General features: G+C 55.0%; 6 protein-coding genes across 6 annotated transcripts; 4 read left to right on the top strand and 2 right to left on the bottom strand.

The window, feature by feature from the left end:
- Nucleotides 1-3,861: 3,861 nt before the first annotated feature.
- CCM_09429 (PB1 domain protein, putative) lies at nucleotides 3,862-6,048 on the top strand (the record flags this gene model as incomplete). Its single annotated transcript, XM_006674563.1, has 6 exons — nucleotides 3,862-3,876; nucleotides 3,941-4,090; nucleotides 4,155-4,490; nucleotides 4,540-4,701; nucleotides 4,753-5,637; nucleotides 6,031-6,048. 6 exons carry the CDS (start codon nucleotides 3,862-3,864, stop codon nucleotides 6,046-6,048), a joined length of 1,566 nt encoding a protein of 521 aa, XP_006674626.1.
- A 228-nt stretch (nucleotides 6,049-6,276) lies between these two features.
- On the bottom strand, nucleotides 6,277-8,406 carry CCM_09428 (glutamyl-tRNA synthetase; the record flags this gene model as incomplete). The annotated part of the gene is made up of 4 exons (XM_006674562.1): nucleotides 6,277-6,921; nucleotides 7,015-7,275; nucleotides 7,350-7,742; nucleotides 7,795-8,406. The coding sequence occupies 4 exons, from the start codon at nucleotides 8,404-8,406 to the stop codon at nucleotides 6,277-6,279; spliced, it is 1,911 nt and encodes a 636-aa protein (XP_006674625.1).
- A 1,453-nt stretch (nucleotides 8,407-9,859) lies between these two features.
- On the top strand, nucleotides 9,860-12,335 carry CCM_09427 (serine palmitoyltransferase 2; the record flags this gene model as incomplete). Its single annotated transcript, XM_006674561.1, has 2 exons — nucleotides 9,860-9,868; nucleotides 10,302-12,335. 2 exons carry the CDS (start codon nucleotides 9,860-9,862, stop codon nucleotides 12,333-12,335), a joined length of 2,043 nt encoding a protein of 680 aa, XP_006674624.1.
- Nucleotides 12,336-14,483: 2,148 nt separating this feature from the next.
- Nucleotides 14,484-17,139, top strand: CCM_09426 (MAPKKK cascade protein kinase regulator Ste50; the record flags this gene model as incomplete). Its single annotated transcript, XM_006674560.1, has 6 exons — nucleotides 14,484-14,500; nucleotides 14,809-14,900; nucleotides 15,257-15,452; nucleotides 15,531-15,877; nucleotides 15,927-16,109; nucleotides 16,157-17,139. 6 exons carry the CDS (start codon nucleotides 14,484-14,486, stop codon nucleotides 17,137-17,139), a joined length of 1,818 nt encoding a protein of 605 aa, XP_006674623.1.
- A 1,692-nt stretch (nucleotides 17,140-18,831) lies between these two features.
- On the top strand, nucleotides 18,832-19,161 carry CCM_09425 (uncharacterized protein; the record flags this gene model as incomplete). Its single annotated transcript, XM_006674559.1, has 1 exon — nucleotides 18,832-19,161. One exon carries the CDS (start codon nucleotides 18,832-18,834, stop codon nucleotides 19,159-19,161), a length of 330 nt encoding a protein of 109 aa, XP_006674622.1.
- A 1,060-nt stretch (nucleotides 19,162-20,221) lies between these two features.
- On the bottom strand, nucleotides 20,222-22,591 carry CCM_09424 (amidase, putative; the record flags this gene model as incomplete). The annotated part of the gene is made up of 8 exons (XM_006674558.1): nucleotides 20,222-20,490; nucleotides 20,565-20,622; nucleotides 20,714-21,013; nucleotides 21,075-21,366; nucleotides 21,417-21,516; nucleotides 21,577-21,995; nucleotides 22,060-22,463; nucleotides 22,529-22,591. 8 exons carry the CDS (start codon nucleotides 22,589-22,591, stop codon nucleotides 20,222-20,224), a joined length of 1,905 nt encoding a protein of 634 aa, XP_006674621.1.
- Between the last annotated feature and the right edge of the window lie 335 nt (nucleotides 22,592-22,926).

The following is a 22,926-nucleotide window of genomic DNA, read 5'->3' as shown; positions in this document are numbered from 1 at the left end:
AGTGCCACCGAGGTGACACCTTTGCGCCGATGGCATCAGCTTGGACAAAGAAAGAACCAGTGCGTAGCCCCACGACGCGGGCAACGGCGGAGGTGCATGAACTATGCGAGACATTCTCATCTCGACAGACAATGTGCTACTGCATCAAGGTGGTGTCTTGGGAGACTAGACTCGTGGCCATCTGTAGTACAACGTGTTACTAAAACGACTACTGATACGCTCAACGTCGTTGACAGAAAATCGATACTCTCTTCTCTCACCTCTTGCGCTTTTTTGCACTCAGGAAATGTACTTCTAGACCGGGTCTTGGCCAAACGGCCATAACCGCTTCGAGGATAGTCCTCCGTCACCGCCTTGGGCCGGCGCGTAGCTGCCAGCGGCCACTGGGTGCCACAGCAGGACGGCCTCTTAGTGCGGCTCCTTCTGGCTATTCTTGGGCTTTCTGGATATCCTTGGCAACGAACGAGCGCGGTGTGATGAGAGTTGCACTCCGAGGACGTGCCTCATCAGTCATCACATGGCCAAAGTCTGCGGGATGAAGCCACAACTGGCGGTCGAGGGAAAGGGAAGCTCCCAGATCCAGACCTAAACATAGAACACTAGTTGCGTAAAACCCACCGTTGTTCGCATCGGCAGTAGCCGGCCGTGAGTATTCCTTGCGTCTGGTTGGCAGCATTTGATCCTGACATGTCAAGCAGGAGCTTAGAGTATGATAGCTGCAGCTTTTTGGGTGCAGGTTGAAGGATTGCCGAACGGAGAAACCTCAGTATGCGGCACAGCTGCAGATTTTGATCGGGTACTGATGTAATTGTGCATGTCGTACGGTGTAATACTGAGTAGTTTATAGATGATGTACATGCTTGTCCTGTCGAGGTGACCATGCCGGTCGGAATACGATTAAGTTATCAAGGCTTGGCATGAAGAGCGGAATTTCTTCTTCCTGAGCCAAGAAATGAAATAGCCAGTTGTAGCTTGTGAATGAGCCGACGGCGACGTTGGAAGTGGTGTGGACATTGGGCAAGGGTTCGTCGAGACGTTACAGGGGTAAAGTCGGGCGCTTGGGCAGGGACCAATGAGCTGCTAGAAGTGCATGTTCCTGTAACCTCCTGCGTCCCAAGATAGCAACACGCTAACGGCATTGCTGGTTAGAACGTGGCATGCGTAGCCGTGGCGTTTTGGCATATGAATCCATCTTTTGACGGGCGCTGTCGGTTTCTTGGGGTTGCACCACTGCCATGCGCGGTGCCTGAGGTTGTTATCGGGTGAAGCCAAGCCAAGTTGTTGGAATGAGAAGCCAGCCAGATTTTTTTTTTTTTTTTTTTTGAAATTCAGGGCCATGCAGCGGATATGACTAGAAATGACGAGTCCACTGTACCGTATTCCAGCGACCTGGTGCCATCTAGTTCAAACCAGCGCCACGCGGTATACCCGGAGCGGTGGAAGCTATTGACGGAACATTGGAGCAGGCAGGGGTTGCCATCTGGTCCCGGAGCGGGTAACCCTAGCAGCAGCTTGAGAACAGGCATCATATGTATTAAATGCCGCCTAGAAAGCTTGTCTGTGGATCGTTGACCTGCTAAGCTCCCAGTCAGTCTTTTCTTGCGCCCAATCGGGCCATTCAACAAGACGGACCTGCATCGGCCTGCAGGAATGGTCTTATGGTTGTTCGCTAATGGCGTCGCTGATGCTATTCTTGAACACTGAGCTGTCTATCACCGTGCAGCACGCAACCGTGTCTTGGCGGACGTCAAGCAGTTCTAGCAGAGCGACGGCGTTAGACCCGCCACCAAGATATGTATGTACGTACGGAGTACATACCTGGTGGCTTGAGGCTCACAGCGCAGCTACCTATTGGCTCGCAGGGGTTAGTACTAGGATGCGCGGGGAAAAGAGAAAAAGCAACCCAGGACAAGCCACGCCGCAACTCTGTCATCAGAAGCCTGTGACAGAGGTTTCCGGATCCATCATCCAACACGCCCAGTGTCTGTAAAGCCATGGTACATGTCAGGGCCGTGGAGTCGAGTCAGGCGAAATGCTAGCCCCTGCGCGCCTCCTTGGCAGACGAGGGTGTTGGCGCCGAGTATGGATGCTGGGGGTGGGCATCTGGGTGTGATGGTTGTGTAACAGGATGGGGCGGAGAGCCCCTTGGGTGGGTTGGGGCTAATGCAAGAGCCCACGATGGACGGCTGTATGTAGGAGACAATAGACGGAGGTGGACGATGTCAAAGGGAAGAGAAGAGAGAGCGTGGGTGGTGGCGATGGCTGGTGCACTGTTGATTGCATTGTTGGATGGATTGTGGTGGTGGCAGCACCGATTTGGCGGGAGCCCCCATAATTGGGTTTGTGTCGGAGATGGCCTTGAGCCTCCGCAGTGGTACCTGGTCTGACACGCATTGTCGCACCCAGTTTTGAAGTAGCGGACTTTCTCGGTAGGAACTCTCTCTTTGTCTCTATGAACACGAGCACAATCAAAGCGCGGGCCAAGACCAGCCAAATAAATCGTGTACACAGGTACCTCGTGGGATATAGTTGGGCGGTGGTATTGGTATTAGGTACCCCAAGGTAGCACCGGTACGCAGTTGACCACCCACAGTTCTAGTATGCCGTCTTTTAATGCCCGCAAGCCATCTCATGCACTCCCCCGTGCAGGCTTGTCACTGATTACATCCAACTATATGCTTGGTTTTCCCATTTCCTTCTTTAACGGACCCTTTTTCTCGCCATTTCTTCTCTTGTCAGCCTTCTGGGCCCTTTCTGCAAGCCACCTCGTTCGTCCCCTCTCGCCCATTTTTTTTCTCTCTCGGCTGGCTACCGTTGCATTCGCTACCTCGCATCCTCTAAGCAAACACATCGCTGTCGACGGCCGGTCCAGACAACACGACGCCTGCGCAAAAGGTCGTACTTGCCGACGTCTTGGCTTTAGTCAATAGTTTCTGCATTGTCATTTCCAATTTACAACCTTGCATTCCCCGCTCCAGCTGGCTAAGCGGTCCAGTCGTTTCCGAAGCACACCAACGCCGTTTGACCACGAGGATATCAACTCGACTATTTCCTAGCCTGGCTCTGGCAGCCTCCTCCTTCTTTTCTATCCAAGTCGCCGTTATTTCATGTTCTGCTACATCCATGATTTAACGTGGAAAGTCGACAGTATTCTCGTTCAAGCTACCATACCTGACAACGACCCGAATACACGGACACGGCTCGACTCAACAACTACCTAGTATCAATCAACAACCCTTGGCACGAGCTACAAACAGTTACTAGTCACCCGACTACAACCTAGCTCCCGGACATCTTCATCAAAGCAGGCCGACGCGAATCATCTGCTAGCAAGTGGGGGAAGACGCCATCGAGCCCACGCACCGTGCGGTCTTTGTGCACTAATAGCAACACATTTCATTTCTTGGGCATTTCCGCGTCATTGGATTTGAGCCTTGGAACAGGGTCGACCCCTACCTTATCAACCGCCTCCATTTCTACGAGTGCCGGCATCCACGGGCCAGTCCTGCAGACTGCATCCATCCAGCGCATCCAGCCATCCACCGCCGGTCCACTGTGCATCCTGTGATCCACTGACCACACACGGCCCGCCCCCTCTCTGCCAAGGTCCCAAGTATTGGCTGCACCATCTATCACCTCTTACTGGTGCTTCTTACACTAATAAGCGCCCGACTTGCTGTTACCCCAGCCGCACCACTGCATTCTCCTGCAGCATTCCCGGCTCTCCTCTTCTTCTGTACTCCTTCTTCTTTTTTTCTCCGCCCTCGAAATTGACTTTACTGCCCTGATCCCGTCTCCTCATCGCCAAATTCGTGTTTTCCCCGTCGACTTGTGCAGTACACACTGCCTTCGGCCATCATCATGTCTCTGAAGCTGGTAAGTTCTGGCTGCGCATCACTCCACCACCCGTACCTGCCCCTCTCATTGACCGCGATTCCAGGAAATCGAGACATGGGTTTCGGCCCTCGCACGATACGACAACAATGAATTTGACGATGCTCTCGGCGACTTCGAAAAGATATGCGACACCAGCAAGATTCTCTTTAACATGGGTGTCATCCATGCCACCCTCGGCGAGCACGAAAAGGCTGTAAGTCTGGACCCTTTCTGGCTGCCTTTGCCATTGAAATGCTGACTTTGTCCGCTCTTTGCAGGTTGAATGCTATCAGCGAGCTATTCGTCTCGACCAGTATCTCGCCGTCGCCTATTTCCAACAAGGCGTCTCCAATTTCCTCCTCGGCGATTTTGAGGAAGCCCTCGCCAATTTCAACGATACACTTCTCTACCTCCGCGGCAATACCATGATTGATTATGCGCAATTAGGTCTGCTCTTCAAACTATACTCATGCGAGGTACTCTTCAACCGTGGTCTCTGCTATATCTATCTCCAGCAAAAGGAGGCCGGTATGCAGGACTTGAGTTTTGCTGTCAAGGAAAAAGTTGTCGAAGACCACGATGTAATTGACGATGCGATTCGCGAGGAAGCCGATGTAAGTGTCGCCGATGCTGCAAGACAACCAATTCCTAACATTCCACCAGGGATATACCGTCTTCTCGATCCCAGTCGGCGTCGTATACCGACCAAACGAGGCCAAGGTCCGCAATCTCAAGACCAAAGATTACCTGGGTAAAGCCAGATTAGTTGCTGCGTCGGATCGTTCCAATGCCTTTACTGGGTTTGCAGGGTCAGAAATGAAAATCGCAAGTATACCAAACCACAGTTCCCAGAACTCCCGCTAACCCCTTCTACAGGCCGTCAAGACCGAGGTCAAAGACGACCGACCCTCTGACAACATTTCATTTGCTGCTACCAACTTGGTCAAGCCCGGTATCCAGTCTCGACGACAACAATCAGAGCCACCAAGCACCAGCCGCAATGTATTCCCTCCCACCCCCCCACCAGAGAACGATCGTGGCCCGTCCCGCGGCGTTTCTGTCCGCAACGGTGGCAGGCCCACGCTCGCGAGATTAAACATTCAATCACAAGAGTCTAATCGCAAGTACGAAAAGGCTTCTTTCTCCCCAGACGACGGTCGACCCAACGCGACACGTTCAGCGTCAAGCGCGCTGCCGTCACGGGGTTTCTCTCAAAGAGAACCACCGCCACTGCAGCGCCGACCCACCAAGACAATTGAAGAAGATTCCTACGCCAATAGTGACGTGTACGACATGTACGCCGGCCGCAAAGAAAGAGAATCGAGAGGTGGCAGCAGACAAGAAACCCGCCGAAGGCCATCCCAGCGGTACGAAGAGGAGGATGATGCGCCATCAGACTATGACGGCTCATTAGACGGAGCCGAATTTGAAATGGTCTCAAACAATCGGCGCGTCCCGGGTTCCGTGTCCAATGGCTCCCGCAACACATCAAGACGACCCGATGTTCGAAAGTTCCGAGTCAAGGTCCATGCCGAGGACGTCCGCTACATCATGATCGGTGGCGCTGTAGAGTTCCCCGACTTCGTCGACCGCATTCGAGACAAGTTTGGCATGCGCCGCCGCTTCAAGATTAAGTTCAAGGATGAGGATATGCCCAACGGTGACATGATTACCATGGGTGACCAGGACGATTTGGAAATGGCCATGCTGAGTGCCAAGGAGGCCGCAAAGAGGCAAAGACAGGAAATTGGAAAGATAGAAGTAAGTTTTCTTCCGAGGCGCAGACCCCGCACCTCTAATCCTACTGTTCGAAATGTTACACCCAGCCGCTTCTGGATAGAGCTAACCAACGGTTTTTATTAGATTTGGGTTTTTGAGGTTTAGACTTTGGGCCAGCCATATACCCCACGCGCAACGCAACCACTTGCCGTGCTGGTTCCAATTGCGTTTCTTTTCTACGTTTCCTTTTCTTACTTCACTTCCCTTCCCTTTTGTACGGAAAGAAGCTACGGACGCCTCGTCGTCCGTCTTGTCCGTAATTTCTACCCCACCGTGTATCAATTAGCATTTGTCCATCGTCGACGTGGGCACTCCGACATTTCTCGCGACAAGTAACGACTTAATGGTTTATCATCTACATCTTATCCATCACAGCTTGGACTGGTTTCTTAATCCCTATCTTGTTTACATTTAAGCTGCTCAGCCGCTCATCAAACCATAATTGAAAGAGAATCTTACGCCCCAATGACCAAAACGTGCCCCATTACTGTGTGTTTGCGAGCTCGTGTTTGCTTTAATGCTATAATTTTGGGCATCTGTAGTAGTAATACAAGTAGTCGTACATGCGATTTCCTGGAGTTGTACATGTCGTTTCGCTGGCAATGGCCACCAACGTCTGTTTTACACAAGATCCTGCACACACCGCAGCCTGTGCAACCACTCGTCACGACCCAGCGTAGCAAACATGCGGCCGCTGCTCTGCGATACGACGTCCTGACCGCCCGCACCCACCAGACGCAGCACGTTGTGCATGGTCAGTGCCTCGATGCCTTGCGGATCCAGAATCATACGCAGCGCCTCCACCACCGGCTGGCCGTCGCGTTGGCCCCAGAGCTCGTCTCGCGCGAGTACCTGCTCCAGCGCGGCCAGGACGCGAGCATCGGGTGGCGTGGCGGCCACGGACGCGCGATAGACGGCCTGCGGCGGTCGCCAAAACAGGTACGGGTGCTGGGCGACCACGTCGTCGGCGGTGCGGAAGCCCCCGTCGCGGCTAGCGAGCACGGCGTGGACGTAGGCGACGTCGGTGAGCGACGGCACTCGCTCGAGCGGGAGGGAGGCGTGCGGCCACGCGGCCACGCCTTGACCGGTGGCCGTCTGCACGGCGGCGAGGGTCGGCTCGAGGAGGTGCGTGCGGAGAAGCGCGGCTTCGTGTGCGGGGAGTGAGGCGAGTGGTTCGCGGAGGAGCACGTCGCGGTACTTGGCGTTGAAGTAGTCGAGCTTCTCCATGTTGAGCTTGATGCCACCACGGGTGAATTTGAACGTCAACTACATTTTGTGACATCAGTTAGCCAGGCAGTAGACAGAGAAACAGAGAAATTAGAAAGAAGAAGCAGAGAATAGAAAGAAAAGAAAACGTACGGCTTCGGCAATGTCGGCGACGGACCGGGGCGGGGGGACGTTGGGCTTGAACGACGACCCCAGGTTGGCGAGCCAGGCGAGCAGCGCGGCGGGAAAGATGCGGCCGCCCGTCTTGTAGGTGGACAGGTCGACGTCGGCGTTGCGCTTGCTGAGCTTGGTGCCGTCGGGGTTGACGAGCAGGCCGAGGTGCGCAAAGATGGGCGGTGTCCAGCCAAAGGCCTGGTAGAGGGCGATGTGCTTGGGCGCGGAGATGAGCCATTCCTGTACCGTCGCACGTTAGTATTAAGCTCCTCGATTGCAATAGATGAAGGGGAGGGGCGAAAAGTGCTCCGTACCTCTCCGCGAATAACGTGTGTAATCTTCATGAGGTGGTCGTCCACCACGCACGCCAGGTGATAGGTCGGGAACCCGTCCGACTTGAGCAGGATAAAGTCCTCCTCGTCCTCACTTTTCTGAAAATTTCCGTAAATGGCGTCGCGCAGCGCCGGCCGGCCGGCCGCGGCGCCACCGCGGAAGCGCACAACGTGCGGCTCGCCCGCCGCCGCCCGCCGCGCCGACTCGTCGCCGTCGACAGCTCGACAGGTGCCCGGGTACAGCGTCGGCCGGCCGGCCTCGTGGAGGGCCTGCCGCTGGGCGTCGAGCTGCGCGGGGCTGCAGAAGCAGCGGTACGCGTGGCCCGTGTCGAGGAGCGTCTGCACGTGCTCCTTGTAGATGGGCAAGCGCTCCGACTTGGCAACCATGTTCAGTTTTGCGTCAAGGATGGGGAGTGGGAAGACGTACCTGGCGGTAGGGACCGTAGGGGCCGCCGCGGTCGGGACCCTCGTCCCAGGAGAGACCGGCCCAGGACAGATCCTGCAGCAGGCGCTCTTCGGCGTCGTGCACGAGGCGGCTCTGAAGAACAAGCGTGGTTAGCTTCGCGTACCAGAAATGAAAGACGGGGGCGCGCACCTGGTCTGTGTCTTCAATGCGCAGGACAAAGGCGCCGCCGTCCTTGCTCGCCCGCGCGGCGACATTGCTGAACAGCGCCGTCCGGAGGGAGCCCAGATGCAGGTACCCCGTGGGCGAGGGCGCGAACCGCGCGCGGATGGGCTGGTCGGCGCTCTGCCCCAGGATGTAGCGCGTGGCGGCCGGGGCTGCGGTCTCGCCGCGGGGCGGCTTGCTTCCCTGGCCTCCTTTGAGAAGCCCGAGACCGCGGAGCCCTCGTTTGGGTGGCGTGGCGTGGGATGATGCGGTGGAGGAGGCGGCGTGGTGCTGGGCGGCGCAGTTGTGGAAGCGGCGCGCGCTGCCGCAGACTGGTAGGGCGGGGAGTGGACGGCATTGAGAGAGGAGATGACGGCCTTGTATTCGATAGGGAGAGCGCGCGAGGGACATGACTGCGTGGGCGCGCGCCATGGTCAGATGGAAGTTTTTTTGTGGCACAGAACTCTGGATGAGTGAGGTTGGTGTTAGCGGCGGCAGCGCCTGGAGAGCCTGAGGCGTCTTTGCGGATTCCAGCAGTGCAACTTGACAACACAACGACAATAGGGAGAAATTTGGGGTATCGACTGGATAGGTGGCTCTTATTGATTTTATCTTCTCTTAAACTTCAGGGCATATCGCCTACTAGGGTGAGGATCTTTATGGCAGTAAGAGGAAGCAGTAGCTAAAATGATGTACCTAGAGAGCAGCTTACATTCGCCAACCCGTCCAGCTACAGCTGAGTCTCTGCAACGTTAAGAGGATGGCTGTGAAGAGTACAAAAAGGTAAAGATCGTGATGATAGATATGCGCGTATCTCGAAATGACTTCAAATATGCAGGAGATGGTCCATAGAGAATCGTTGTACACGCCATGTCCGTCGGACGAGCTAGACTACCGAGGTAGCTAGGAGTGTGCTGGTGCAAGAGACTCGGGAAGCAATCGGACACGCGCCCGATCGCGAAAAACCGATTCCGACAATTCCAGCGGGCTGGCCGGCGACGGGCAAGATATTGCAAATCGGCCTCGTCATGAGACCAGGCGGGACGGGCGGCTTCCGGAGGCTCCGACAAGCCGGAAGAGGCCGGGTGGGCTGTTGTGGGAGGTGCCGCGAGCTAGAAGCAGGGCAACACCGCAGCTCTACTAGCACATCTAGTAACTAGAATATCCCACATGGTTTGTTCTTGTAGTTAGCCAGCTTTTGACCTGCCTTTGATTTTGTATTCCATAACCAAAAAGCTGCAGCTGTGTATTGGTTGAACCGGCGGCCAGGACAGGCGCTAAACCCTTTGAGGGCTTGTCTCGCCCCCTAATTTTAGAGAGCCTCGTTTACCCCACTGCATCGCTGAAATTGCCCCCCAAAAATATTTTTTTTTCTCTGACCTTTTTTTTCGTTTCTAGCGCATGTTAGTGGTTCGCAGGTAGATGCAAAGACCCGCTCACCTGCTGTGGCCTGTTCGCCCAGCATCGGCGTCATGGACTGACTCTCCATATTGTTTGCCGGCTTTGTTTCTCCGGCTATACTCCGTACTTTTTCTCATCTAGTGATTTTTCTATCTGCTTTCCTAACTATCGTACTCTCCCTCTTTCCTACAAACAACCTAGATACTTTCATTCAATACGCCATCCGTCATTCCTTCAAGTCAATTGTTTTCTCCTGCGCCACTGTTCGTGACGTTCGCCTGTTGTGCAAACGTCAGCCACAAATCCACGCGGCACCTTCGCGTTCAACCCGGCAAGCTACAAACCACTGGTAAGCATCGAGGGAAATCACACGACATCGCTATATCCAAGAAACCACACCCCCCAATAGTCTCCTCTTTCAGCCTAGTGCTCTCCTCGTCGCAGTGCTGCGAATCCCCGGCTCTTCCGCCCAATTTCTGCCATCATGACAGGGGTGGGGACTCAGGGGATGGATGGATGGATGCCGCCGCACCGGGCAGCTTACCAGCCCTCTCCCTGCGCCCAAAGACACCAAGCTCCCGTCCACCGTCCCGCACCATCTTCCACCAGACATGCCTCGCAAGATTGCCTCGTTCTCTTCAATCACTGCGCTCAATCTCTCTAATTGATTTCTCTGCAGTTTGCTGACTGGCTTCTTTGGCCGCTTCGCAGCTCGCCTCGAACCCAATCCGTCGATCCGCTCCCGACTGCCAACCACCGTCGCCCCTGGCTAGATCATTTTCACCGCACCTGCGCAACCCGCACCGGAGCCCGCCCAGACCTCGTCTCGCCGGCTCTTCCTTCTCTTGGCTCTTCCCTCGAATCTAGCCAGAAGCATGCCGCGCCGACTCCAGAACCCCTTCTCCGCGTCTCCCGCCATGCCGCAGTCTGAAAAGAGGGAGAGACGTCCCTCTACCTCCAAGTCCAACCGCCTCTCTCAGCTCTTTTCGTCCAGCCCAAAGTCCAAGGATAACACTTCTGCGGCTCAGAAGTCTCTGCTCGCCATGCAGCTGCAGGCCGATCAGCCTGGCCTGGATAGGTCTTTGTTTGCCCAGGTTGGCGCCCGCGATTCTCAGCTTCAGTCGATGAACGGCTCGCTTGCTGGCATCTCGCCAGCCACCGTCCCGCTGCCCACCATCTCGCTTTCCAGTGCCATGGCCAGCGACCAAACGCTTGAGACTTCCACCACGACAATCTTCAAGCCTGAGACGGCCGAGGAGATTGAGCGTCAGCGCATCGCCGATGCCCAGTTTGGTCCCCTCACCAACCCCGCGCACCTCTACACGTCACAATCCCACGGAGAGCCCCTCGATGCTCCCATCGAGGACGAGCCTCCTTACTACTACCTACTCACCACCTACATCAGCTACTTAATTCTCATTCTTCTCGGCCACATCCGCGACTTCTTTGGCAAGCGCTTCGGAGACAAGAAGCTGTATCGAGCTCTCAAGCTGCAAAATGGCTACGCCCCGCTCAACGACGACTTTGACAGCTTTTACACACGCCGTCTGAAGCGCCGTCTCGATGACTGCTTTGCTCGTACCACCATTGGCGTCCCAGGCCGCTACATTACCCTCTTGGACCGCATCTCTTACGACTTCAACTTGTCCTACAAGTACACAGGCACCCACACTGAAACTCTCAATATGAGTTCCTACAACTACCTCGGCTTTGCTCAGTCGAGCGGTCCATGCGCGGATGCCGTCGAGGAGTGCGTAAAGCGCTACGGTATCAGTTTCTGCAGTCCCAGAGCCGAGGCTGGCACTTCGGAGCTTGCCCTCGAGGTTGAGCGTGAGATTGCCTCCTTTGTCGGAAAGCCTGCTGCCCTGGTCTTTTCCATGGGCTACGTCACCAACGCAAGCTCTTTCCCTGCTCTTGTCAGCAAGGGCTGCCTCATCATTTCCGACGAGCTCAACCACGCCTCCATTCGTATCGGTGCTCGTCTCTCTGGTGCTGTCATTCAGTCTTTCCGCCACAATGACACTAACAGCCTCGAGCGTGTCCTTAGAGAGGCCATTTCTCAGGGACAACCCCGCACTCACCGACCTTGGAAGAAAATTCTGGTCGTTGTGGAAGGCCTCTACTCGATGGAGGGCACCATGTGTGATTTGCCAGGCATTCTCGCGCTCAAGCGCAAGTACAAGTTCTATCTCTTTGTTGACGAGGCCCACTCGGTCGGTGCTCTTGGCCCCAACGGACGTGGTGTGTGTGACTACTTCGGCATTAACCCTGCCGAGGTGGATATCCTTATGGGAACTCTAACTAAGTCCTTTGGCGCCAACGGCGGCTATATTGCTGCCGACAAGGCCATCATTGATAAGCTTCGGGCCACCAATGCCGCCACGCAGCTTGGAGAGTCTCCTGCCCCTTGCGTCCTCCAACAGATTCTGGTCTCGCTCAAGCTCATCACTGGCGAGGTCTGCCCTGGACAGGGCGAGGAGCGTCTCCGCCGTATTGCCTTTAACTCTCGATACCTTCGTCTCGGACTCAAACGCCTGGGTTTCATTGTATATGGCCACGACGATTCGCCCATCATTCCTGTTTTGCTCTATCACCCCGCAAAGATGCCTGCCTTTAGCCACGAGATGCTGAAGCGCAAGGTCTCGGTCGTCGTTGTGGGATACCCTGCCACGCCTTTAATCAGCTCGCGTGCGCGATTCTGTGTTTCTTCCGCACACAACAAGGAGGATATGGATCGTCTTCTAGTGGCTTGTGAGGAGGTTGCTGAGCTGCTGCAGCTCAAGATTTCGACAGGTGTTGCGGGTGGTCTTCCTCATTTGCCCAAGAACTTGCCTACCATGACGCACAAGCAAGAGTGCGAATGGCGTGCCGCCAATGGCATTCCGGTGAACCCGCCACGATGGCAGGTAGAGGATGTCATCCGCCATGGTGTCGAGGACACCAAGCTCCCACTCCGATAAACATTCAGCATTACATAGGCGTTGGAACCTTTTTTTTTGTTATATATCATGTTGCCCATTCCATCACTTTCAGCTGTAGAGGACGATAATCAGTTGGAAGAGGCGTTGATCAGCTGCAAAAGACGATAATCACATGTAAGAGGCGTTCAGTGGTTGGCTGGTTGGTTTTGAATAGAGCCGCAGTGTTGAAGACTGGGCGAGGCCTCGCTGCATTTACACTTTTCTCTGCTCCAAGGCATCACATCTGCGAGGGCATGACTGCAGCCCGCTTGGGTGGTTTTTAATTTTATTTAATCAATTTGAAGCTGTCACATCTCCGGCGGTTGAGAATGAGTTGTATGCGCAAGGAGGGACGAGACGGCGATGTGTGGCATGGCCGTAGACGCATGGATAGGATAATGGGTAATGAAGTATGGGAGGTGTACATAATAGGTGAATATTTACAATATACGATTATTCTACTATGTATTCCTTGTGCGCGGTTTAACAGGCTGTCGAACGGAGGGATTGCTTGTGGTGATTTGCGCTTGGTGAAGGTGAAACACGCGTGGAGGCGATAGGTGGGCTTGCAAAGGGCAGCACCTTGGCAGCGCAAGGATTTACCCAACGAGATGAGCGGCCAAGGATGGAATACTCTTGGATGGTTACGACTACGAAGCATATTGTGCTTGCTTCTACGGCCTACCCTTAGTCGACTTGGGGGTGTGGTGCTGTCACTGACGTGGACGTTTAGGGTAGACATCATGTCATAGTTTCTGCCAGGTCTGGAGGGGATTCACGGGCTGCAGTTATTTGTCAAGCACATCTGGAGTCGTTGGCGGCGCTGAGGACCTGCTGAATGACTGCCGCGAATTGGACAGCAGATGGCATGATGTTTCCTCTTGGTGCGCAGCCCACCATATGTGGCGATTCAATATTTCCACGTAGGGGGTTGGTGGTGGTGGGCCTTGTGCATTATCATGCGGCGTGGGTTTTCTTCATGCCCAGTGCATCTGCAGATGTTGATTTCTTTTCCCCGTCTCTTAACGGTTCCGCGATATAGAAGAGGAAATTGACGATAGATGTATGGAACGTGGGTTTCCGCAGCCGTTGCTTGGCGTGGGTTTTGGTAGTTGGACGTCCATGCATTCAGAGAATGGGATAGCCTAGATCCGGGCCAACGGAGGCGGGTGGGAAGAGAGACTGCGTGGGTGAGGGCGAGGGACACCCGAACGGATCGAGATAGCACGCTTGATGAAACAGGCACTACTGGGAGACGAAGTAGACAAAAAAGTTGGAAATCGTCGATGGGACGACGTTACTCGGTGCGTTTTGCACAGGCCGCCACAAAGGCGCATCGCTCTCACCGGCGCACAGTCTCTCTCCTGCTCTCTATTTATATACAAGAGGGCGGAAAGGCCAAGGCGTCCGGGCATTGCCGACTGTAGTAGGGTCTCGCTTGGCTGTGTCAGTGTCGTGACGGCTCGTTCATTCCGAAAGGGCAGAAAGGCTGATGAGAAGTCGACGCCGGTGTAAAGGAGCCGAGGAGGAGGTGGTAGTGGAGTGACGGTGGAAAGGATGGACAGCAAAACACGGAACACAGGGGCCTGGTTGCTTTGAGAGACCGAAGGGGGAGAAACGGGAGGAAGAAGTAACTAGACAAGAGTATTCAGTTGCAGGCACGCCGAGACGGGGTTGTTGTGCCGTCGTGAGATGCAGGGGATAACGGCAGTTAGCGGGGTTGACAGGCAGGGCGATGGATTCTGGGGATCAGCCATGGGTTGTGTGTGCGTGTGTGTGTGCTATTTGTAGAAAACTCTCTGCAATGTGACGGGGGAGGCTGCAAGAGAAAAGGGGACGTGCAGATGCAGATATGCAGATGATGGGCGTGTGATGATGGGTTGATGATGACAGCGCCTGTTGGTGGTTTGTGAAGCTGGGCATAATTGGAGTTTGGGGGCGTCGTTGGAGATTACAGTGGACTTACAGCGGGCATTTTGACGCAGTTGATGGCGCTGGAATAAAGCCGCTGTAAAGCCGCTGTTCCTTCGGGGAACCCGCTGTAATTACCGCGGCCGTTGAACATTTCGTCAATGGGCAAGCAAAAAGCATCAAAGAACAGGCCACGACTCATCCGTAACGCTCACCTACCTAGACGCTCTAACTATCATGACCATGGTACCGTAGTACGTAGGTAGAGAGATACCTCATTTAATTTCTTCGCTTTTAGCGCCCGGTTTAGAGTGTATCCTGCAGCTTACAGCTTCGCTGCACGGATGGCGCGCCTCCCCAGCTACCTACTAGGTACTAAGTACTAACAGCGAAGCTGTGGCACAAATAACGCTCTTCTAAATTTAGGCCTGTACCTTGGCTTAGGTACGTGCTGCAAGGAACGTCATCGGTACTTCTTTCCGTGCGCCTTTTCTCGCTGTCTTGCAGGTACCCCCTGCTCAGGGCAGAAAACAAAGCCCACTGTACCTGTTGCTACCACCAGCGACCTGACACCTCCATCTCCATCTCCCATTGCCATCTCCATCTTTCCATCGCTCTATTCGCCGCCGCCGCCGCCCCCTCGCCAGTCTCCTGGTACCACCTCCTTTGGTTGCATTTTCCTCCCTCACAACCACCCGTCCCGAACCCACGACATTTGCTTTTCCTCTTCCTCCCCTTGTTCCTTTTGTTCCTCTTCTCTAGCCGCGCCGCCTTTCCGTTGTGTAGTTATTGAGCGTTTCCGTCCGTTTCTTTCAACCCCCCCCTCTCTTGTCCTCAATCACACGCGGCTCTCGTCACACGCCAACGCCTCTGCAATCGCAACGGGTCCTCCCAATCTCCCACCTCTCTCGATAAACCCCCTCTTGCCGACCCTCGCCCTCTTTCTTCGAGCTTTTCCCCTACTCAAGCCCGCTTCGAGAAATCCGCCCACCTCGTATTTTTCTTCGCAGCCTCGAGCCGCCCATCGTGCACGGCCGCTTCTCCATCGCCTTCCCAGTTCATCCATCGGCTTAAAATCGAGCTTGCGCGTCCGCTTGGCCTTGCCCCTGGCACCACGACCGGCACCGCCCGAAAAGACAACAAAAAATCGGCCGGCTTTTGCGAGCGACTCACCCGCACGACGAGAGCTTTTTGCGACTGCTGCTGGTAGGGGAACTTGGCCCACCTCGCCTGCGTTGCAGAAACCCCTCCTCTTCTTGCCCTGGCGCCCAGCTGAACGGCCAGCTTCGCCACGGGCGCCCCCAAACACCACTTCACCTTGCTCTCACGACGATACCGTCCCGGTTCGACACGACCTGCCATGGCTTTCGAGGGCGGCACCGCATACGCTGAGTCGGATGCCGACGACGAGTACGAGCGCAGCATGGGCGGTCACTCCCCAGTCGGCGACTCGGAAGCCTCCCCTATCGATTCTGAGCTCTCGACATCCGCCGAACACACGCCCACCACATATGGCCGTCACAGCAGTGCTGACCGCCTGCCCGAGACCATCATCTCCGAGTGGACTGTCGACGAGTGCGCCGACTTCATCAGCAACATCGGCCTCTCCCAGTATGCCGACCATTTCCTTGGTACGTATAACTTGGAGACTTGGTGTTGGCACGCACCGGGGTGGAATAGAAGCTAACTTTGTGCGAAAAGAAAACGAAATTGTTGGAGAGGCTCTGGTTGCCTTGCTCCACGACGATTTGAAGAGCATGGGCATCGCCAGTGTCGGTCACAGATTAACAATCCTCAAGAGTGTATACGATGTCAAAAAGGCACAGGATATACCCATGGAGTCGGATCACTATCTACCAATGTGTACGTCCTACCGTATCATTGCTATTGCGTCTGCTAACTGGTTACAGCTGCCGACGCCGAGGCTCAGTACGCCACAGCGACCCTCAAGGATATCAAGCACCTTGTCGAACAGCTAAGGCTACGCGACGAGCGCATGAACCTGCTCGAGGGGGACCTACGACGCATGACGGACGACTTTCGACGGTTACGCGAAGATGTTTTGCCTGCCCTGCGAATCGCCAAGGATGCCCAACAGCCCCTACCCAATGTTACGTCGGGTGGCCAGGGATACACATACGAAGCTGGCAACATTTCGAGTTCTGGGCCGACGCCTCCCGGCGGTAGCACCGGCATTGGCGGCGTAAAACGCCAATACTCGCAACGCAGAATCCTGATAGGAGCTACGCCAAAAAGCTCATCGCCCACACAAGCTGGTCATGAAAGAACCATTGAGCAAACGCTAGACCCTGCCAGCGCCGCCGAACGCGCCGTCTTGTCATCGACTCATCTTGCCGCCATGAACGGCTCTGGCCATAACGCCTCCTCTCCCGGATACTCGCCCAACATACCCTCTCCCACATCTCCGCAAAATTACCTGAGCGGCACGACGCTCGCATCACGCTCCTACCGCAGCGACACGGCCACCCCGTCGATACGAAACTACAGCGAGACGAGTGCCCCACGACGGCGCGAGACGCCGGTGGCCGTACCGGTGCCCGATACCCCGAACCACCCTCCCGGCTCAGTCGAGATCTTTAAATCGTTTCGGGTCTCTATGGAAGACCCGTGCTACAAAGTTCTACCAGCGGCGCTGCGCAAGTACCAAATCAACGCACCTTGGGACCAGTACGCTTTGTACATTGTGTACGGCGACCAGGAGCGGTGTCTGGCCATGGACGAGAAGCCTCTCATTCTCTTTAAGCAGCTAGACAAGGAAGGAAAGAAGCCCATGTTTATGCTCCGCAAAACGACGAGCGCCCCGATGGACGGTGACCCCGGTAGCGCAGGGGGCACGTCTTCGGGGTACGGTCCGCCCGGTGGCATCATATAAGTACCACTTACAGTTTCTTTGTTTTTTTTTTTTTGGACTGTTTCTCTTCACATATATACCTTATTTCTGTTGAATTTTGGCACTTTTTCTTCTTATTACGGGGCATGACAAGCATGGGCGTGCACGAAACAGCCAGTGCGTGTTGTTGAATACAAGGAATATTTTGGGTTGTCCGGAGATGTATACTTTTACTCTAGCGTATGAATTGATGTAGCTCATGGCTATGAATTCGGGTATCTTTGTTTCTTGCTTTGTTTTGCAAGCTTTGCTGTGTGGTTGCGTGGAACTTGCTCTTAAGACGTCCACATCAGCCCATCAGTGCAAATGCCTCGAAAAGATGATTCTGATTCGCCAAGAATTGTAGCCCATGATGACGTGCTACTTGGTAGCCGTTCCGCCGTCCACAGCGGAATATGTTGTTTTTTTCCCGTCCAAAACAAGGCCCAAGTCCACCACTGCTACATGTAAACGGGATGGCTCGACACGGGATGTTTGGGATTCGGCCGTGTCCCTGGCCTCCTTTTTTGCGGCTCCAACATCCTTGCCGCTTTGTATTTGTATTTTGTTTGATGGGACTTGGACTTGGAATTGGTCAGCGTAGGGCTTTTGACGTCGCAGACTGGGGCGTGTTGGCTTTGGCGTCGATGTGATGAATTGGGCATTATGGGTGGAGAGTCGAACGCGACAAATAAGACAAGGTGTGCTTGTTCATCAGCGCAAATGGATGGGAGCAATACGTCTGGAGGATGGCGCGAGTATATTTCATCGAGGCTTTGGTACAGGGCAGCTCTGTAGGGAGCCGAATGAGGAATGCCGAGGGAAGGGAGTACGCAATTGATGCGCCAAGAAATGTTGACGAGTTCCGCATTGACGACTCAGTGTGAATTGGAAGAGGAAAATGAGTGGAAAAGAGAGAAGAAGAAACAATAAAGAAAATTGGAAATGAGGTGATGCATGCTGTAACGACAACAGCACAGCAGATTCGCGCCACTGTGGCGCTGGTACCTGAGTTCCGTTCTGTGGCAATTGCGAGGTTATATCCGTGCACATTTCCGTCAAGTATTCTTATTCCCTCGCCCCATCTGACAGCACCGCACACCCATGGAATAGACTTGTCCATGACCTCCCACCAAGTCTACAATGCACCGCGTGCTGTTGCTAGCCGATCAATTCGATGCGCAAGAGCCTGTTACCATCAAGACCAGCTCTCCAGAGCCGCTAGAGCCACAGCTAATAGCTAGGGCTTCTACCCTAACACGTCGATACTTTTTACAGACGCGCAGAGAGCAATCTTGAAGACGAGGCATAGGCGTCATCAACACGTCGTTTGGCGATGCGAGAAGCGACTAAAGAAGCAATGGAAAACAACAACCTTCAACTTAGATCTGGACCCACTTGATGGAGGCAACACAAGTCTCGAGATGGCGATGGAGGCGCGCACCCACACACACCCTTGAGAATAGACTGGCAACAGGCAACATTGGAACACCAGAAATAAAAACCTATTATTCCCCCATCTTTATGACCACGATACATTGCACCTGTATACCAATAAGGACCCCTTTTTTGTGCGATCCGCTACGACCGTTTTCACGGAAAAAGGCGAGCGCAGCATTTCAACTTGGGGAACGGGGAACAACAACATATACCCACACACAAACAGCCTCGCCCCCCAGAAACCTATTGGGAGCAATGCCCACGACGCTCCTCGCGCTCCTCGCCCTCGCCGTCGTGACCTGTGCCCAGTCCGCCCTCGCGCCTATCGAGGCAGACGACGACGACCAGCAGCCGTCGTCGGCGAACCCGGTCACGCAGGGCGGCCTCGGGCAGCACATCACGGGCGGGCGGTCGCTGGCGCGCGGCTTCTTCCTCGGCGTCGGCTTCGGCCTGCCCGTCGCCGTGCTGTGCTGCTGCTGGGTGCCGTGTCTGCAGTGGCGCCGGGTGCGCTGGCGCGAGGCCGTGCGCGGGTGGCGTGACATGCCCGACGACGACATTGATGCGGTGATGGGCCGAAGAGTGTGAGACGAACGTCGGGAGGGTTCTTGTACGGCGTTCTGGAATGATTTGGACCGGGGGGACATGATTCTACGGCGTTATAGGGAAGCGGAATATCAACAATTTCTGGTCGTCGAAAAGCAGTTGATGTTTATTGTTGATGGGGGCCGGCGGCTGCTGTGGATATGAAAATCCGGCTAGCGGGCCGCCCGGCGATCGCCAGATCCGTGAGTCCGCAGAGCTTCCCATTTGCTTCGTGGATTTACTAGATCTTGTCGCCATGAGTGGGAGTGTCAACCGATTAGAAAAAAATCCCCATCTCTCAGACAAACCCTGTACATTTCTACTTGCCAGAAACAACAAGCTCTTTCCAGCATCGGTCGTTTTTGGATCCGAGGTTCGTAGCAGGGCGTGGCGTCGTCGGCGATGAACGGCGAGGAAACGCCGCGGGTCGCGCAACGCCATCACGGCGGCGGCGTCCAACTCGGCTGCGGTCGGCGCGAAAACCACGTACTCGCGCCGGATGACATGTCGGTGCGCAGCACGGCGCGGAGGATGTGATGGTAATGACGGCAATGTACGGCGATTTACAATCATGTACAGTACCATCTATGTGATGTGTACGGAGTATCAGTCGCTTAAAATCTTTGACAGCATGTTTTCATGTCGTGACTCAGTTGAACGTCTCATCCAATCTGTCCAATGACGTCCGGTGGATGGGATTCGGACTTGCCCGATTGAGTAGTAGAGCCGGATCTTGTAGCCGAATAATCATACGCGCAAGCCACGCAAGATTCAAGCAACGTAGAAATATATCAAACGAATTCATAATTGGTCTATACTGTGAGTCACTAATAATACTCAAATCCCTAGTTCATTGTGTAGTATGCGTTTGCGTACGCCTTGTTTGTTGCGCGTCGTCACGTCCCACCAAGCCTTCAAGCGATCACTAGAACGCAAGATTCGGTCATGCCATTCTTCCACACCAGACAGAACTTGAGATCAATTGTAGTAGCTGTTCTTGAATAAAGTTACATGAATCTTTTACGAGCCATGTACGGCAAAAATGTCATTTCTTTCCCCCGTGCTACAGCTCAGAACCCCCAGGTTTCGCCACCGAAATTCCGCCTGGAACGGGGGGAGGATACGGATCGCGACGATGATCGTCTACGCCCCTTGTGTTGTTTCCCACCGGAAACGTCAAGCGTCCCGCGTCCACGCGGACGCGCCACGCGGCCATGTCGAACGCGCGCTTCATCGTCTGCACGAGCATGACGTCGTCGCCCTTGGCACCGAAAACACCAGCAGAAAAGGGCACGTAGGCAGTATTGTTGCCCTCTACAGCAATTTGGGCAACTGTAAAGCGAAGTAAAAGAAAAAAGTCAGTCCATGGTAGGTCGGCAGGAAGGGGATGATGGGAGTTGACTTACATGGCGCCGACATCTGCGGGGCGCCGAGAATAGGTGCGAGAATGGTCGGATGCAGACTCTTGGTTGATTTCCTGCTTTCAATGTTAGACATATTTTGGTATGAGATTCCAATAGCACCACCCATCGTACGTGAGACGTTGGTTAAGAACCGGGACGATGACGGCGGCCTTGTTGGCGGCGTCGGCTGTGGTGGGTGCCACATTCTTGCCAAACCACGCCTTGAAAACCTCGAATTTCTTGGTGGCGGCCTTGCCGTCTACCTTGGCACCATTGGACCTATATCTGCATTTTAGCCAAGTTTTACTTTGATTGTGAACCATGGGAAGAACGCACCATTGCTCGGCCACATTTGGCTCTGCATACGGCGCCGCGCCAAACTTGGCTTTGAATGTCGCTCGGAAGTCGTCATAGTTGTGGTAAAAGTCGTAGCAAAAAGCATCATACGCGGCCTTTTTATTTGGCTCATGTCAGCTACACACATCAACTTGGAATGCCGCACATGTGACTCACGGTGCCTAGATAATCGTCCAAGGTCTGCTTCCCGGCGTCCTGTGGCGGGTTCCTGGTCCAAGTCTCGGCCAGGCTCAACCGGACCGCTTTGACGCCGAGGGCCGTCTCCCACGCCGCGACAAACTCGTCCATCAACGACCTTTGCTTCTCGGACAGCAGAGAGGCAAAGTCGGTGGGGTAAACGAGGCGTCTCGGCGGGGTGGTGGCTTTCCATGGGAGCGTAAAGGACGGGGCGGCCAGGTGCACGAGGTCCTCGAGGCTGCGGGCGGAAAGCCCAGTAGATTGAAATTTCCTGGGGTAGCGTCAGAGTATAGCATTTGTAGTACTTTATGCATCACTCACGGAGAGCTCGTGAGGACTCCTCTTTGGGAGGCGGTTCCAGCAGTCACTCGCAGCGTGAACAGGCCATACGCAGCAGCCTGGGGAATAGGCCCGTCCAGAGCTTTCACACGTTAGCCTCGAATATCACAAGTTTAATTCTTGTCTGCCCGCTCATATTTACCTCCTTGACTGATGGAGTTCTCCAACCAGGTGTACTCGCTGAGTGCAGAGTCCGCGCCGGCCGCCGCGCCCCCGCCAGGCTGCCTGCCGTCGCCGCGGGGATTGACCGGCGCCGTCGCGTCCACCCACGAGGAACCCTCGGCAAACTGCCCGTCCTTTGTCTTGCCCACAATAACGGCGCCTTGGTCCAGCAGGATCCTCACGTACTCTGCGTGTGCGGCGGCGCCGTTGGGGTGCAGCGCCGTCCAGTTCTGACTGGACAGGGTGGTGGGCACGCCGCGTACGTCGAAGTCCTCCGGCACGGCGTAGCGCAGCCCAGAGAGCGGCTTCCGGACGGAGGGCCCGGCAAAGTACAGCCGCGAAGGCACAGCAACAGGCCGGAGTGTTCCGTTGGTGAGGGCGTCGCCGAGATGGAGAAATCTACGCGAGAAAATTAGCTGATGGCGCTGCTGAATAAAGGGGGATCGGGTTGCACCGGTCAAACGTATTATGCTTCTCGGATACGATGCCGGCGGAAAAGGCACCCAGCTCATCCTCGTAGATCCTGTACGCCTGGTGAAGCTCCTTGCCGTGCAGAATGTACGGCCCCGTGGGCAAGTCGGACAAGGGAGCGACCGTCTGGGCATCCGCGTCGGGGCGGCTCGCGACGACCTGCACTGTGTAGGTCTGCTTGCCAGGAACTCGACTGGTGCCCATGCTGCTGCGGCTCGCATCATTGGTGCGACCGGGCTTCTCTACCAACGCAAAGGCGAACTCGCTCGAGTAGACGTCGTCGTAGAGCTCGAGGCCCTTGAGGAACGTGTCCAGGTCAGGGCTGCTGAGCTCCTCGGTGCTGATGAGCGTGACGGGGAGGACAGCATCTGGGTTAATGTCCTCTTGAATCAACCCCTGGGCAGGCAAAAAAAAAGATCAGCTTCATACATTGTATCACGAGAGCGCCACGAGAGGCCTACCAAAATCTCGGGGTGAAGGAGGTAGTTGATCCCTGCAATCACTGTGACGAAGAGCGGCTTCATCTTGACGAGTATGCGGCCACCTGGTGACCCCGTGGCTCAATGGCGAGCTGTAGAGGAAGATGGAAATGCAAAGGAAGAGAAAAGTGAGACAGAAACGAAGGGGAGAGTCACAATATGCGGTTTCACATGGGTCGATGGAGCGGCTTGGTCCGATGCACTGCACTGGCCGTGCAATGTCTAAGATGGTGTATGCAAACACACGACCGGCGATGCTGCACTACCCGTCATCCTGCATGCATCGTCATCTCAGGTACATCAAGGACGGCGTTTGGCACGATAGCGCAGCATACATTGACATACGCTGGGGTAATCTTCTCAGTCATTGGTCGCATATT

This window comes from Cordyceps militaris, assembly GCF_000225605.1.
Source record: "Cordyceps militaris CM01 unplaced genomic scaffold CCM_S00009, whole genome shotgun sequence".
Taxonomy (NCBI): Eukaryota; Fungi; Ascomycota; class Sordariomycetes; order Hypocreales; family Cordycipitaceae; genus Cordyceps; species Cordyceps militaris.
The sequence above is the reverse complement of the archived record's forward strand: the minus strand, read 5'-3'. Positions and strand labels throughout refer to the sequence as shown.